This window comes from Pseudorasbora parva, chromosome 23, assembly GCF_024679245.1.
Source record: "Pseudorasbora parva isolate DD20220531a chromosome 23, ASM2467924v1, whole genome shotgun sequence".
NCBI lineage: Eukaryota > Metazoa > Chordata > Actinopteri > Cypriniformes > Gobionidae > Pseudorasbora > Pseudorasbora parva.
In genome coordinates, this window is record NC_090194.1 from 15870877 (window position 1) to 15884924 (window position 14048).

General features: G+C 36.9%; 1 protein-coding gene across 1 annotated transcript in view; it reads left to right on the plus strand.

Annotated features, from left to right (window-relative positions):
* Nucleotides 1–13487, plus strand: part of ugcg (UDP-glucose ceramide glucosyltransferase) — a 34609-nt gene extending 21122 nt beyond the window's left edge. The window contains exons 3-9 of the mRNA XM_067432822.1: nt 2469–2571; nt 5235–5336; nt 5563–5675; nt 6248–6426; nt 6856–6942; nt 9070–9256; nt 9618–13487. Of these exons, the coding sequence (XP_067288923.1) occupies nt 2469–2571; nt 5235–5336; nt 5563–5675; nt 6248–6426; nt 6856–6942; nt 9070–9256; nt 9618–9788 (942 nt within the window). The 3' untranslated portion in view covers nt 9789–13487. The remainder of the gene's footprint in view (nt 1–2468; nt 2572–5234; nt 5337–5562; nt 5676–6247; nt 6427–6855; nt 6943–9069; nt 9257–9617) is intronic.
* Nucleotides 13488–14048: the final 561 nt, after the last annotated feature.

A 14048-nucleotide genomic window follows, 5' to 3' on the forward strand; every position in this document is an offset into this window, starting at 1 on the left:
CTTGTTTAGAGAACCTTTTCATGATATGCTTATTTTTCGAGAAAGGAATTTTAGGTTTTCATGAGCTGTATGTTAAAATGATCAGTATTAAAACAATAAAAGACCTGAAATATTTCAGTTGGTGTGCAATGAATTTAAAATATATGAAAGTTTAATTTGTATCATTACATTATGGAAAATAATGAACTTTATCACAATATGCTATTTTTTTTAGAAAGACCTGTATAGCATCCCTAAACACAAGCACTTTGCTGTCTTCGACACGTGATAAGATCTTAGAGTATGAGAATGTAGTGCACACTTGGATTTCCCCTTGTTTTCCGTCTTGCATCTCAATGACGCTAGTATGCTACTTGCTGTCATCTGTTATATTGTTTCGCAATCTGTTGTTTAGTCTAACAAGCTCCCTCATTCAGCCAGATCAAGCAGAGCGCTCCGGATCAGCTGATCTCGGCGCAGTTCATCACATTCCTTACACGGGAGCTAAGTTGGAGGGGCTGCTCCCAGACGGGTCTATAAATGATTGAATAAAAGCCTCCCACTCTTTCAGCGCAGCGCTCGGGGGTTACTGTCGTATATCCGCATCTCTGGACACACAGAAAAGTCCCTTTGTCTTTCTGCTCCCGTGTCCGGCGCCATAGCCATGGCAACATGGTCGCTATGCAGTGCTGTGAGGTGGCTGGAGGGGGGACTGGTGTCTCTTGTCAGAGCGCAGGCCTGTTCTTTTTCACTTTGGCCCTGGTGCGACTCCAAAACCTCAAACAGCCTTTCCCGAAAGCCTTTGTTATGTGGCCTGCCATGCTTTCTTTACTGATACATTCAATAGAGTGCTGGAAGTTTAGTGTTGTCTGCTCAGATGCAGCGAACCAGATCAATAGAAAATCGAGTGACTATTTCAGAGCAGTCTTGTGGCTCCTTTGAAATGTATGATGCTTTATAGGGGACAGATTCAACTATTTTACACACTTTTTTTCCATTATACTTTTGGCAGTTGTTGTTTGCACCTGTGTTTATTACTATTTTGGGTGGATCAATATTCTATTCTTTTTACATTATGATGTAAATAGTGAGTGTAGGGGAGATGGGGTAAGCTGTGTCGTAGATCTGCACGATTCTGGATAGGTTGAGAATCACGTTTTAATTGGCTTAAAATGGAGATCCTGATTCTCCAATGATTCTGAACAGACAACCTAAAAATAATGTTGTCATACCATAATATCAATTTATCTTGTTTTAAGAGATTTTTATCGACTTTGACACACGGTCACTACATGCACCACATGACTTTGAAGTTTAAAAAAAATAATAATAATAATAATAGTAATACAAAATAATCATAGTAATTATGCCAAACCACTTATGGTTTTCCTTTCAAGAAAATAATGCTTATAATAAGCCATTTTTGTTATTATTATATCAGGATGGTTCATCATCAACGGGCAACGACCCATCGCTTCTTTATCCGTCGTCATGTTAAACCCACCATTTGCACGCCAGGTGGAGAAGCCAGTCTGTGATTGGTTCCCGCAAAAGTGTAAAAGAAACAATAGAAATTAATGTAAGGGTTTCCAGACTAAGTTGCAAGACTAAATCAAATCGCCGGCAGATCAGGCAGGGTTTACCCAGTCTATATTTAGCCTATAATCATCATCAAAATGCCGTGAACATTGAAACGTTACCCATTCAGTATCGCACATTTAGTGGCTGTAAATGCTGTTAAAATTAAACCGTTAGTGTTCTAATTCACAGAAGTTAATCACTAAGCTGGGATCACAACAGGGCTCTGGTTAAATCTTAATTTATGGGTTTCCAAAAAGAAAAGGAAAAACATTTTCTGTCAATCAGCTATTTGTGGCCAGTGCTACACCTTTTCTTTTTTTTTTAAACAAATTTTGTGGAGGAAAATGGTCACTCTGATGTTGTTTATTATTATTTGCTGTTATTAACTCAATTCATCAAAAATCCTGACAAGATTGTACCACCATTTACACAAAATATGAAGCGGCACAACATTCAACATTTGATAATAATCAGAAATGTTTCTTGAGCATCATATTAAAGGAATTTCTGAAAGATAATGTGACACTGAAGACTGGAATAATGATGCTGAAAATTCAGCTTTGATCACAGGATTAAATTACATTTTACAATATATTAACATACGGTTCTTTTAAATTGTAATATTTCACAATATTACAGTTTTTACTGTAATTTTGATCAAATAAGTGCAGCCTTGCTGAGCAGAACTTCTATAAAAAACACCCTATTTAGCCATTTTTAATCTTTTACACCATTATAAACTACTATAGTACTTGTGCTGTATCGGCGGAAATTAATAGTGCATTAAAAACCACCATATACCTCAGCCTCTAAGTGTATTATTGTACCATAATAACATGAATGTTGAATGTTCTCTTTTGACAAATGGGCTGAGTTGATCAAAATTGTTTCTGCCTTTTTTTCCACAGTATGAGATTCTGCTCTGTGTCCAAGACCATGACGATCCAGCCATTGATGTTTGTAAAAAGCTTCTGGGCAAATATCCGAATGTTGATGCCAGGCTATTTATAGGTAAGTCTTTGATGATATTCTCTTTTTATGTCAGATGAAGCCAGTACTGGAGAAAAATCTGGCAGTTACATGCTGAGGTGCATTTTATCCCTCATGCATTTGGTTCCCTTTGTCGGTTTTGTCTAGTCGCGCGCAGGGAAAAGGCAGGAGTCCCTTAAGAGCAGCGCGGCGACTCTGCACGAGCGCCGCAGCTCAGCTGTGTATATGCAAATGCAGCTTTTGGAGTGGATATTGATTCTTGCTCATTTGGAACAGCTGGTGACTGGGGCTGGTGTCTCTCCGGGGTCCTGTTATCCGGCCCGCTGCCTTCAGCTAGTCTGTTACCGCACAGACAGTCAGGGGAGATGTCCTGTCCTGAAGATATCATCCGCTGCTTTGCATCAACCTGAAGCCATGTTAGAAAACAATGTAACGTCTGCGAGGTTGTGTTGGTTTAAACATCTCCAAGTTGTTTACCAGCCAATCAGACGGCAGAAAATTGTGCATTAGAGTGCATTAGTGCTCTCAGAGGCCTCGTCACAATGATCTTCAGGTGTTCGACCCACAAAAGAACATCTTCATTCGGCCTTATTGACATGCTTAAATGTGCTTTAAAGAGCATCTGCTTTATTGATGGATATTAGGCTTGTTGGGCTTTATTATGGAATTGCTTAGTCATGTTTATTTATGCTAAACTATTTATTACAAATACTAAAACCGCACTGATACATTTTATACCCAGATTTTTTACAAAACTGCAAAAACGATAATGGTGTTTTTCTTTTTTTTTTACTATAATATATTATGCCGGTGGCTGGGATTCACAATCATAACTTAATTTGTCCAAAAGTTAAATATTTTAACATTTTAAATGTTTTAATATATTTTGTAGGGCTGCCCCCTAATAGTCGACAACATTTGTTGTTGTTGTTGGTTAGTCGAAGAAAAAATGGCGAAGTCACGCAGTCTGTGAGGGACATATCGTTAAAGGGATAGTTCACGCAACAATTAAAATGTGATGTTTATTTGCTTACCCCCAGTGCATCCAAGATATAGGTGTCTTTGTTTCTTCAGCAGAACACAAATGAAGAATTTTAACTCCAACTGTTGCAGTCTGCCAGTCACAATGCATGTGAATGGGTTACAACCCTGAGAATTAAAAAAAAATGCTTCGACAACATGCACAAAAACCCTGCTGCTCGTGATGACACATTGATGTCTCAAGACACGAGAAACCAAACAGTATGTTCTTTTTTTTTTAACCTGATATCCAGACGAATCTCATATAGTGATCCCATCTGTCTAGATGAGATTCGTCTGGATATGAGGTAAAAAAAATCATAAATACTGTTCAGTTTCTCACAGAAACCGATCGGTTCGTGTCTTAAGATATTAATGTGTCATCACGAGCAGCAAATTTTATGTGCATGTTGTCTAAGCATGTTTTTTTTTTTTTACTCTCATAGAGTTGTTACCCATTCACATGATTTTATGACTGGCACACACAACGGTTGAGTTAAAAATCTTCATTTGTTTTCTACTGAAGAAACAAAGACACCTACATCTTGATGCGCTGGGGATAAGCAGATAAACATCAAATTATCATTTTTGGGTGAACTATCCATTTATTGCCAGGTTCTTGTGGTGATTACAATATGTTGTGCAGGAAATCCATGTTCACCTTTAAAATATGGCTTATAATTTGAGGCATATAAGTAGCTTGTCCACTCACTCTAACATTAATCTCGATAAAAAGGCACTATTATTAGGCGCATATTCAAGTGTTTGTGTGGAAGCTAATGTATAGTAAGCTTATTGCGTGACGTGAAGGCACCTGCACAATCGCTTGTATTATCATTTTTCTTTTTTATATATACACCATCATTTTTGGTCCTACAGATAAGGCATCATTGGAAACTGTAAATTTCTGTAAACTGTACTTTTATTTGTGCAAACTCACAATCACAACAAATCTTTATACTTTGAGCAAACAGGGTGCACTTTCTGCCATCTTGGTCTCTGTGAACTAGAGCGCATCACAACAATGAACCGAATCTTGACGTATACTTACTTCACAGATATGAGAAATATATCAATAAAAAGCTTGAAATGTCTTGAATGAGAAATGCTCTCAGATTATGTAATCGGTATGAAAGGTGTATTTACTATACTGTGGAGATGAAGAGTTTGCAGCCGACACTGACAACACTAGTTTATTAATAAACCGGTAACGTGTCTATTTTTTTCCCAGACATGTTCATATTAATTATTTTTGACAGTGATTTGCGAAAAGATTCATTTGTGTGCTTTAGCATGGGGGTATTTATTATCCCTATAACCTGTATATTAAAGGCTCTTTTTTTATTCAGTAACCCCCCACCACCATATTTAAGTAATTAAATTAATATTAACATGTGATTTAGTCAACTAATGTCTTAAATGACCAACTACTAGTCGACTACAAAAATCTTTAGTCTGGGACAACCCTTTCTATGTAGAATTTTATTTTTCATGCCGTTCTACCATGAGAACATCCGTACCTGATAGAAAGGAGACTATTCACTTGATAACCACAATTACTTCTTTTAAAATTGCCAAGTGGAAATTTTATAATCGTTTTATTTAGTCATTTATAGCCGTAATAAAGGTCATTATTATTGACACTTTATCTCTGTTTTTTTTAGGAGGTAAGAAAGTTGGCATCAATCCGAAAATAAATAACCTCATGCCAGCTTATGAAGGGGCAAGGTACGAACTTGTCTGGATCTGTGACAGTGGCATTCGAGGTAAGTTTGCCCACCTTATGATCTAAAATCCTCTGATTTTAATTTAAGATTATTCAGATTGTTGTGTTTCACTAAATAGTAAGTTTACTACCTTTTGAGAAGTTGGCCTTAAGGGTGAATATTGTACAAAATACAGTTCTTTAGAAAAATATCATGTTTTGGAGAGATTCACCCTTGATAAACTCTGAGATTCCTTCAGTGCTAATCATGAACTAATATTCAACAGTGAAGCCAGACACTCTAACTGATATGGCTAATCAGATGACGGAGAAGGTGGGACTGGTTCATGGCCTTCCTTACGTGGCAGACAGACAAGGATTTGCCGCCACATTGGAGCAGGTTGGGAGCCTTCACAACTGACCTTTTAAATTCTTTATCAGAACAGTGTTGAAGAGCTTTGTCTTGCTTTGAAGACTTCCTGTGAACTGACATCATTGCTTATTGTACCCGTGTATTGTGTGTACGAGAGAGGGCTGTGTTCTGTCCTGTTGCACTGCAATAAAACTGCCGAGTTGCGGTTCTGTTGCTACTAGTAGAGACACCAAACTTGAAATGGGACACCATATGGTGGAGTTCCTCTGTGCCTCTGGACTTTAAAGCTCTTTTGCCAAATTAATGCAATATTTAAATGCATTAACAGCCAGCAATATTGGTTTATTTATGAAGCTTTTAAGCTCAAAAGTAAATTCTCCTTACTAAATATCTATGTTGATTATCGGTGAGCAATTAAATTAAATGGACATTTAAAAAGAAAAGTCAATATTTTAACTGGTAAAACTGGCAGCCTTCCAAATAAATAATTGGCAGATGTGTTGTTTACATACGTAATGCGACTCTTAGTGCATCAAATCTTTAGAGATTAATTATGTGACATATAAACAGTTAAACATGTCCCATGTGAAATCCTGCAGGTTTATTTTGGAACGTCACATCCTCGTTCCTACATCTCGGCCAATGTGACGGGAATCAAGTGCGTCACAGGGATGTCGTGTCTCATGAGGAAGGACGTCCTGGACCAGGCCGGTGGGCTGATTGCGTTCGCACAGTACATCGCTGAAGATTACTTCATGGCCAAGGCCATCGCAGACAGGTTTGCCAGACTTTTTAAATATCAGTACCAGTGCTAATGGCTTACAATATATCCAGTCAGGTCTTATATCTTATCTATATTCCTGTATCAGTGAGTGAAGCATGCTGATAACGAATTACATTTTCTTTTAAAGGAATAAATCAATTAAAGTGTTGTAATTAACTCACCCTCATGTAGTTCCAAAACATTGGGCTTAATAGGGCTTTTTAGAGCTTGACAGTCTGGTCTCCCTATGCTTTTATTGTGTGGAAAGAACATCTCAAGGTCATATGTGTGGAACACGAGTAAATTATGACAATGTGTTGTTTTGAATTATATATTCATGTAATGCGTGTTCAGAATTCTATCTCTCATGCTGTCTTTTTACCATCAGTCTCAGCAAAAAAGTCCTTTATTTGCCAGTTCATTAATATAGTTTTTCTTTTGCAGAGGATGGAAATTTTCCATGGCAACACAGGTAGCCATGCAGAATTCTGGCTCATACTCCATTGCACAATTCCAGTCTCGCATGATCAGGTACGGCAGTTGTTCAATCAGCTTTTTTATGTTCGGTTGTGAAACCAATCTGTTTTCCTGATGGGTCCACCTCTGGCGTAGTAATGAGTCTGGGTTATTTTTGTAGTTTGTCGCAATTTTCTGATAGCTTTGCAGATGGATCCCTGCCTATTTAAAGCGCAGCATTGATAGGATCAGAGTTTGATATTTAACTTTTTTGCTCACCAGCCACTATGGCTAGTGGTTTTTCAAAGTTGCTAGCCACTAAGCATTTTCAATGGCCACAATTTCAGACACCTTCAACATTTTCTCACATTACACAGTTTATTCGCTATAGTTTAGAAAATGGTCATGCAATATGACAAGAAGTCAAGAGTTAAACTGTGTCAGAACAAATTCATCTTAATAATGTCAGAACTTTGATAGAAAGGTATGTAATGGATTAAAATCAACCAATCAGCTGTTAAATTTAAGTACACAATTAGATAATACCAATTTAGGTCAACCAATTACAAAGCAATGCTTTATTTTGTTCAGTATGTGGGGTAAAAGGTCCCATTTTCCAATTAAAGAAAAAACACTATAGCAAAACATGGTCAGGTGAAAGTGGCTGAATCATTTTGGTCCCACAATTTTATTTTTATGAAGATTTTTTGGTATAATATCACAGTGTACTTTATTTTGCTATCCTCACTTACATAAGTTAACTATAGTGTCCTGCACCCAGTAAAAATTTTGGTTTGACTATAGATAATTTTTAATATTATCTCATAATTTGTCAGCGGGTATATTAGGCTGCTGTCACTTTTAAGACTGACGCACAGATCAATTATATTGTTACACATGCGTTTTCTTTCTCAACTGTTTACATTCACTTAAAACATAACTGATTGTGTTTAGATGAATACTCGCCAAGGTTGGCATTTTGACATTATTGTGTGTGTTTGACTGTTAAAGTGAAAATAAGCAGCAAAAAAGAACTCAATTTGGTACTTAGAAGCAGCTTTATATGAGCACACTTTGGGTGTGAACACAAAATCTGCCGGAATGTGTAAAATAATGCGCAAAAACATGCAATCCTACAGCGAAAAATTCAAGCCCTGTAACACCAACAATATTCATCCGGAGCAAATGAAACGAGTGAGTGAGGGGAGGCAGGTTTGTGTGTTAACTCACTGTCGGAGAGATGAGAGAGAATGCGCAGCTGGTATTGTGTATCTGTTCTGCGGACAATTAGTATTGGAAGCATTTCAGATATTTCAGTGTCAATGTAATAATAATTTGTTACATTTATATAGCGCTTTTCTACACTGTAAAAAATTATTTAGAAAAAAAGTTACCTGGTTGCCTTAAAATTTTGAGTTCATTGAAATTAAAATTTTGAGTTAATACAATGAACATTTTTTGAGATTCGACAGCCTTTATTAAAATATTATTAAAAGATTTTGTTAGCATATTGGGTAATTATGTGTGTGTTATTTCTGATGATGCAGTGAAACATGCCAAATAGTGCTATTTCCATGATTTATCACATTTTTTATGTGGTTCAGATACAAAAATATTTTGAGTTTCTATTTATTAAAAATAATTTCCTTCATTGTATCAACTCACATTTTTAATTTCAATAAACTCAAAATTTTAAAGCAACCAGGTTACTTACTTTTTTAAGTTAAACCAACATAAACCACCACAAATTTTTTACAGTGTAGGCACTCAAAGCGCTTTACATTGAAGGGGGCAATCTCCTCAACCACCACCAATGTGTATCGTAAACCAATATGTATCGTAAAATCCATATTTTGACTACATTGCATTTCAGCTTATTATTCAGATGCCTTTTTAAAAGACTACAATTGAAAAAGTGGCTAGCAGGAGTGAGTTGCTTTACACGTCACTGCTGAAATCCACCGCATTTGCCGGGTTGGTGTGTGTTAATGTCAAGCCCTGGTTAGGATCATATCTTTAATATTTTGATTGATTTTGCCTTTTTTTTTTTAATGATAGTTTTTTTATTTATTTAAGTGATATGTTAACCTGTATTATTCATTATATTTTGACACGGCTTTAGATGGTATCATTTCCCTTTTTGTGGTGCATAATATCTGCTGAGTTTCTCATAAACTTCTCATGGTTATCTGCTCTTTATAGATGGGCCAAGCTGAGAATCAACATGCTGCCAGCCACCATCATTGAGCCCATATCAGAGTGCTTTGTGGCGAGCCTCATCATTGGCTGGGCTGCGCACCATGTCTTCCGCTGGGACATCATGGTGTTTTTCCTGTGCCATTGCCTGGCCTGGTTCATTTCTGATTACATCCAGCTCAGAGGAGTACAGGTAAGACACCAAGTTTGGCGCACACACACAAAAAAAAATCAATGCACGGCAAATCTCCAATATAACAACTGTTTTTAATGATGATCCAATCAATTCCAAATGGATAAAATCCAAGTCCTGGCCATTTTTTTTCTGGGTTTAAATCCCATCCCTAACCTCATTCCAATCAGAAATGTCACATTACTGAAGAAACAGAATGGGTTGTTTCTTCATTTTCTTGACTTTCCAAGTTTATAAACAGACATGGTTTTAATTTTTAACAGCCCTTAGAAGCAAAATCATAAGTTGTTCCTCATAGCCATTTTATATTGAATTGCCACATTACCTTTTGTAATTCTCTTTCTACACTCTTTTCTCAAAGGGCGGCCCTCCATCCTTCTCTAAACTGGACTATGCGGTGGCCTGGTTCATCAGGGAATCCATGACAATTCAGATTTTCTTGTCCGCTCTTTGGGACCCCACCATCAGCTGGAGGGCGGGACGCTACCGATTGCGTTGCGGAGGTACAGCAGAGGAAATCTTGGATGTTTAAACGGCACCGTGTGCCAAGGACTATGCACTGGTGTAAACATGGAAACCGAACTGCTAGAAGACATGGGCGCAGATGGACAAATGAACTGAAACTTTTTTGTTCTGGGTTTTATTCCAACTTCTGATAGTTTTTATCCTGTGACTTTAGCAAGCTTGAATAGATTATTTATGTCCTTGGTGCTTTTTTTTGTTTTTCCTGTGAGGTCTCTTGACAATGTGAGACGTCATCCTAGATGAGCCAAAAGTTATGAAGGGGTGAAGAAAACAAAAACTTACGAGGAAACGATGAGTGGCGATGAGGCGGCACTTCAGCGGGCATCGGAACCCTGATGAAAATACATCTAAATGAAATTTTTTTTAAGGTCCTTGCAATGTTTAGTTGTGGTTGAATAACTCTGTGTATTGCGACATATCCATTTTATCATGTGTTTGGATGGGCGGTACATTTTTTAAACATTATATTAGCACGAAAGGGAGGTAGAGAATGACTGAAGCCTTTTAAAATGGCACTAGCTCATGAATGGATCACTTGCTTATCACAGTGTTGCTCTCAACATACAGCACTCTTGCCATATTTTATACATTTTTGGACTTTTGAATGCTCAAAACGGATCCACTCAGGTCCATTTTTATGTTTACTGGACAGGGCAATATCTTCTATAGAGGTTATACATAGGGAAATGTGGCAGAGGTTCGTATACGCTTACTGTCAAACTATCCTGAAACAACGAAACGCTTGTACATGCTTGTACAGTTTTTGCAGCCACCCTGCAGTATTCAAACAAGAGATATAAAGGCCTAGTTTGAGCCCAAGTTATCCTCAACATGATATCTGCAGATTTAAGATTGCATATCTTATGAAACGTAGTGCCATTTAAAGAGGAAACGTTTTTAACGTTATAATTTAGGCTTTTTCAAAGCCAACACCATGGTTTTTCTTCAAGGACTTTATTTTCACATGCTTCATTCTCTGAACTATTCGCTCTCGTACCAGAATCAGGGTTTGCTAAAACGTTTCCTTCCCGTGCTGCTGTTTGTTTGAGAAGCTCTGTCAGTATTTTCCTGCAAATGTTTGACTGGATACAAATGCTCAGATTTACCTCTAAATTGTCCGAACATTTCGTCCGACGCCATTTCAGTTATCCAATTAAACCAAATTCTGTTGTCATTAAGAGTTTGAGTGGTTATATACACTTTTTTTTTATAGTTATCGTGTAAAATTATAAAAACTGTTGGCAAAACATCTGCATTTACGCACTGAGACATTTCAAAATATTGCAGTTGCACGGTGTGCTTTTTGGCTTTTTTAATTCCTCAACCACGTAAATCCCCTTAACTTGAAGTCAAACAGTATTCACGAAACAATTGACAATCTTCTCTGCCTTTTTCCCTTTTTTTTTCTTCACTCTGCAGTTGTATCTTGAGAAACTGCTTGTGTTGTTTCGTACTGCCAGCACTTTGCTGTTAAACCGCCCTTTCTGCATTTTCCTCATTTCTTGACTCGCCTTCATGTGCTGCTGTGTTCATGAATCATGGCGCTGATCGTGACGTACCCATGCCAGCACTGGCAGTATTGTTTTACAGATACTCATTTACCTGGACAGCTCAACCCTTCTTGTTATTCTGGAACCGTATTCTTTGATTCAGGAAAACAGATTGGCGTGAGCCGTCTGCACGTGTCTTCATCAGCTGCCATTTAGGAAGTGATAAACACTGTTTAGCCCAATGCCAAACCCTCTATTGTTTGAGTTTTTGGTGTTGGTTTATTATTTCTAATTTGAATGCATCAGAGTTTGTTCTACTGAACACTTGGACTGACTAATGGAAATATACTTAAACTTGTGTTTTGTGCATGAGGCCACAAAAGGAATGCCATTTGTTCGTAACATTGCAGTTAAAAAAGTATTAACAGTTAGCAATAACCATATACATTATAAACTGTAATACTGTATTCAGGCTGTGAAACACAAGCAAGCTTCCAAACCCATTTCTTTGTCCAGTCGTGGTATAATAAACATTTCAGATTTTGTTGACCGTTTCACATGAATTGTTCCTCATACAAATAATGGGCCTCATTCATGAAACACGAACAAGTTTTACAAAATCGTAAAAAATAAAATAATAAAAAAAGCACTCTTAAGTTGTTACACGGGATTAATCATTCTTGTGAAAATTGTGTTAAATTTAATAATTTGTAAAACCATTCTGTTGTAAATTGGAAACTTTAAGGTGACAAATTATGACTAAAGGGTTTTATGAATTATTCAGTTTGATCTGCCAATTTAAGCATGAACATTTTTATGAACTTTGTTTCCATTAACCTAATTGCTGCCATTGAGTTCGAATCAATTCTTGCGTAATTGATGTTAAATTGAATTATTACTTAAAACCATCCTTGCATGAATTGAATTCAGTTCTACAATTCAGTGCTTTTATGAAAAGTTATGTAAGAATGGTTTTATGATTAACAAAAATGAATTCCGCTCTTGGAATAAGGCCCAAAGTGTTGTCTACCTGCAACACTGGTAAAATTGAATGTACGTTTGCATGAACGTGTGACTAACATTTTTTTGGGGGGGTTGGTTTTCTATCAGTTGAACACTTGAAACGCCACTTTAGAAACCGAAACCATAACATTTTAGTTAGGGAAGGGGAAATCCAGCTTTTCTGCAACTATTGAAGTTTCGCTCTTTACTTTCAACCATATCTGCTGGCTCTTATTTTGTATATGTGAAATATTGTGTCAAAATGTAACTTGTAAATTCACCTCATTTATGGAAAGTCTACAATGCACTGTACATTTCCTGTTTAGACTTTTCCCTAGCTGTGAGAATGCTGAGCGTGTCTGCGAAAATATGATGTTTATGGCCTTTTTTTGATATGTCAATTCTGAAAGGATTGTATTATCGTAAAGCTTAGTGGGGAACTGGACTTTTTTTCCCACAAGTGTACAGTTGTCTGTCGGACTAACATGTTTTGTAGAAGACTGGTGACCCGTATGGTGCCATGTGGACATGAGAAAATGCGCGGCTGTTCTGCACTTGTCAACCTGAGTACCAGCCGCTGTTAACTCACATCTCCAGTCATAAGAAGTGTGACCGTCTACATGAACTGTATTGATCTGAAACAATATGGTTATGTTTCAAGACTTCCTAAGCTGCCTTTTGAAACGCAATTTTGAGTCTCATCCTGAGGTATAATTGAAACATTACTACATTTCACTCATGATCATTCTTTACTACAGCCCTGGACTCAAGGTTGAACAAAGCGACCAAGAAAAACTACTGCTACATGTATACCATCTACGGTCATCAATCAGAGTAACAAAAAAAGTCTAGTTGTGATCCACCGCTTTTATTTTATGTGCTGTAAGTTGACAAAAAAGCAAAGGAAAAAGCTTTTAACTTTTTTTTTAAAGAGTATGTACAGTTTATTTATGAAGTTTGGTTGATAACCATTACATACACTGCTTTCATAGGGTTAATTTATCACCAAGTTGTACATTTTTGTTCTTGCATATACATTTGTTTAAAAAAAAATCTGGCAGTGTAAAGGTATGGCTGGACAGACTTCAGTTTTTGAATCTTTTGTGTTTTTTTTGTAGGTGTCGTGTACTGTACTCTTGATGCTGAATGCGTAATCCACAGCTGGAAACTGTGTCATTACAGATAAATTAAAGCTTTATCAAGCAATATAAAAAGTGCATGTTTCCTCAGTTTTTATACCTAAATTTCTTCTGTATGATCCTCATTTTTTACCTTTTAAAGTTGTTTGTTTTTAAGACCCGTTCACACTAACTTTGAAGACAATTAGTGTCGACACCAGCGGACGATATTGTTCTGTTTATTCTAAAGTTTTGTCGCCTGCCACTTTAAACGCTCAAGCTCTTTAAAGCGGGATAGATTCTGATTGTCTGTCAATGTTTTTTAACATTCATCAGCTGAAAAAAAACATTCTGAAACTGTTTCAAATTATATGGTTTCACTGTGCCATTATAATTCTAGTTGTGGTGTGGACTCTATTATTTTATATTTAGAACTAAATCTTTAATGTTATTGTCCATGGTGTAAACTGGCTTTTAGCTGCATTAGCAGTATAATAGTTCTTTTCAAGTTAGTTCCTTGCCCTCTTTCTGACTTCCTGTGTGTTTGAGTTTGCGTGCACCCATTCATGCGCCATGTCACATGTTTAAAACGGTGAACTCCAACATCACCCACAAGATCTAGGCATGACCTTAATATTTGGTTTATCATTTGAAGTT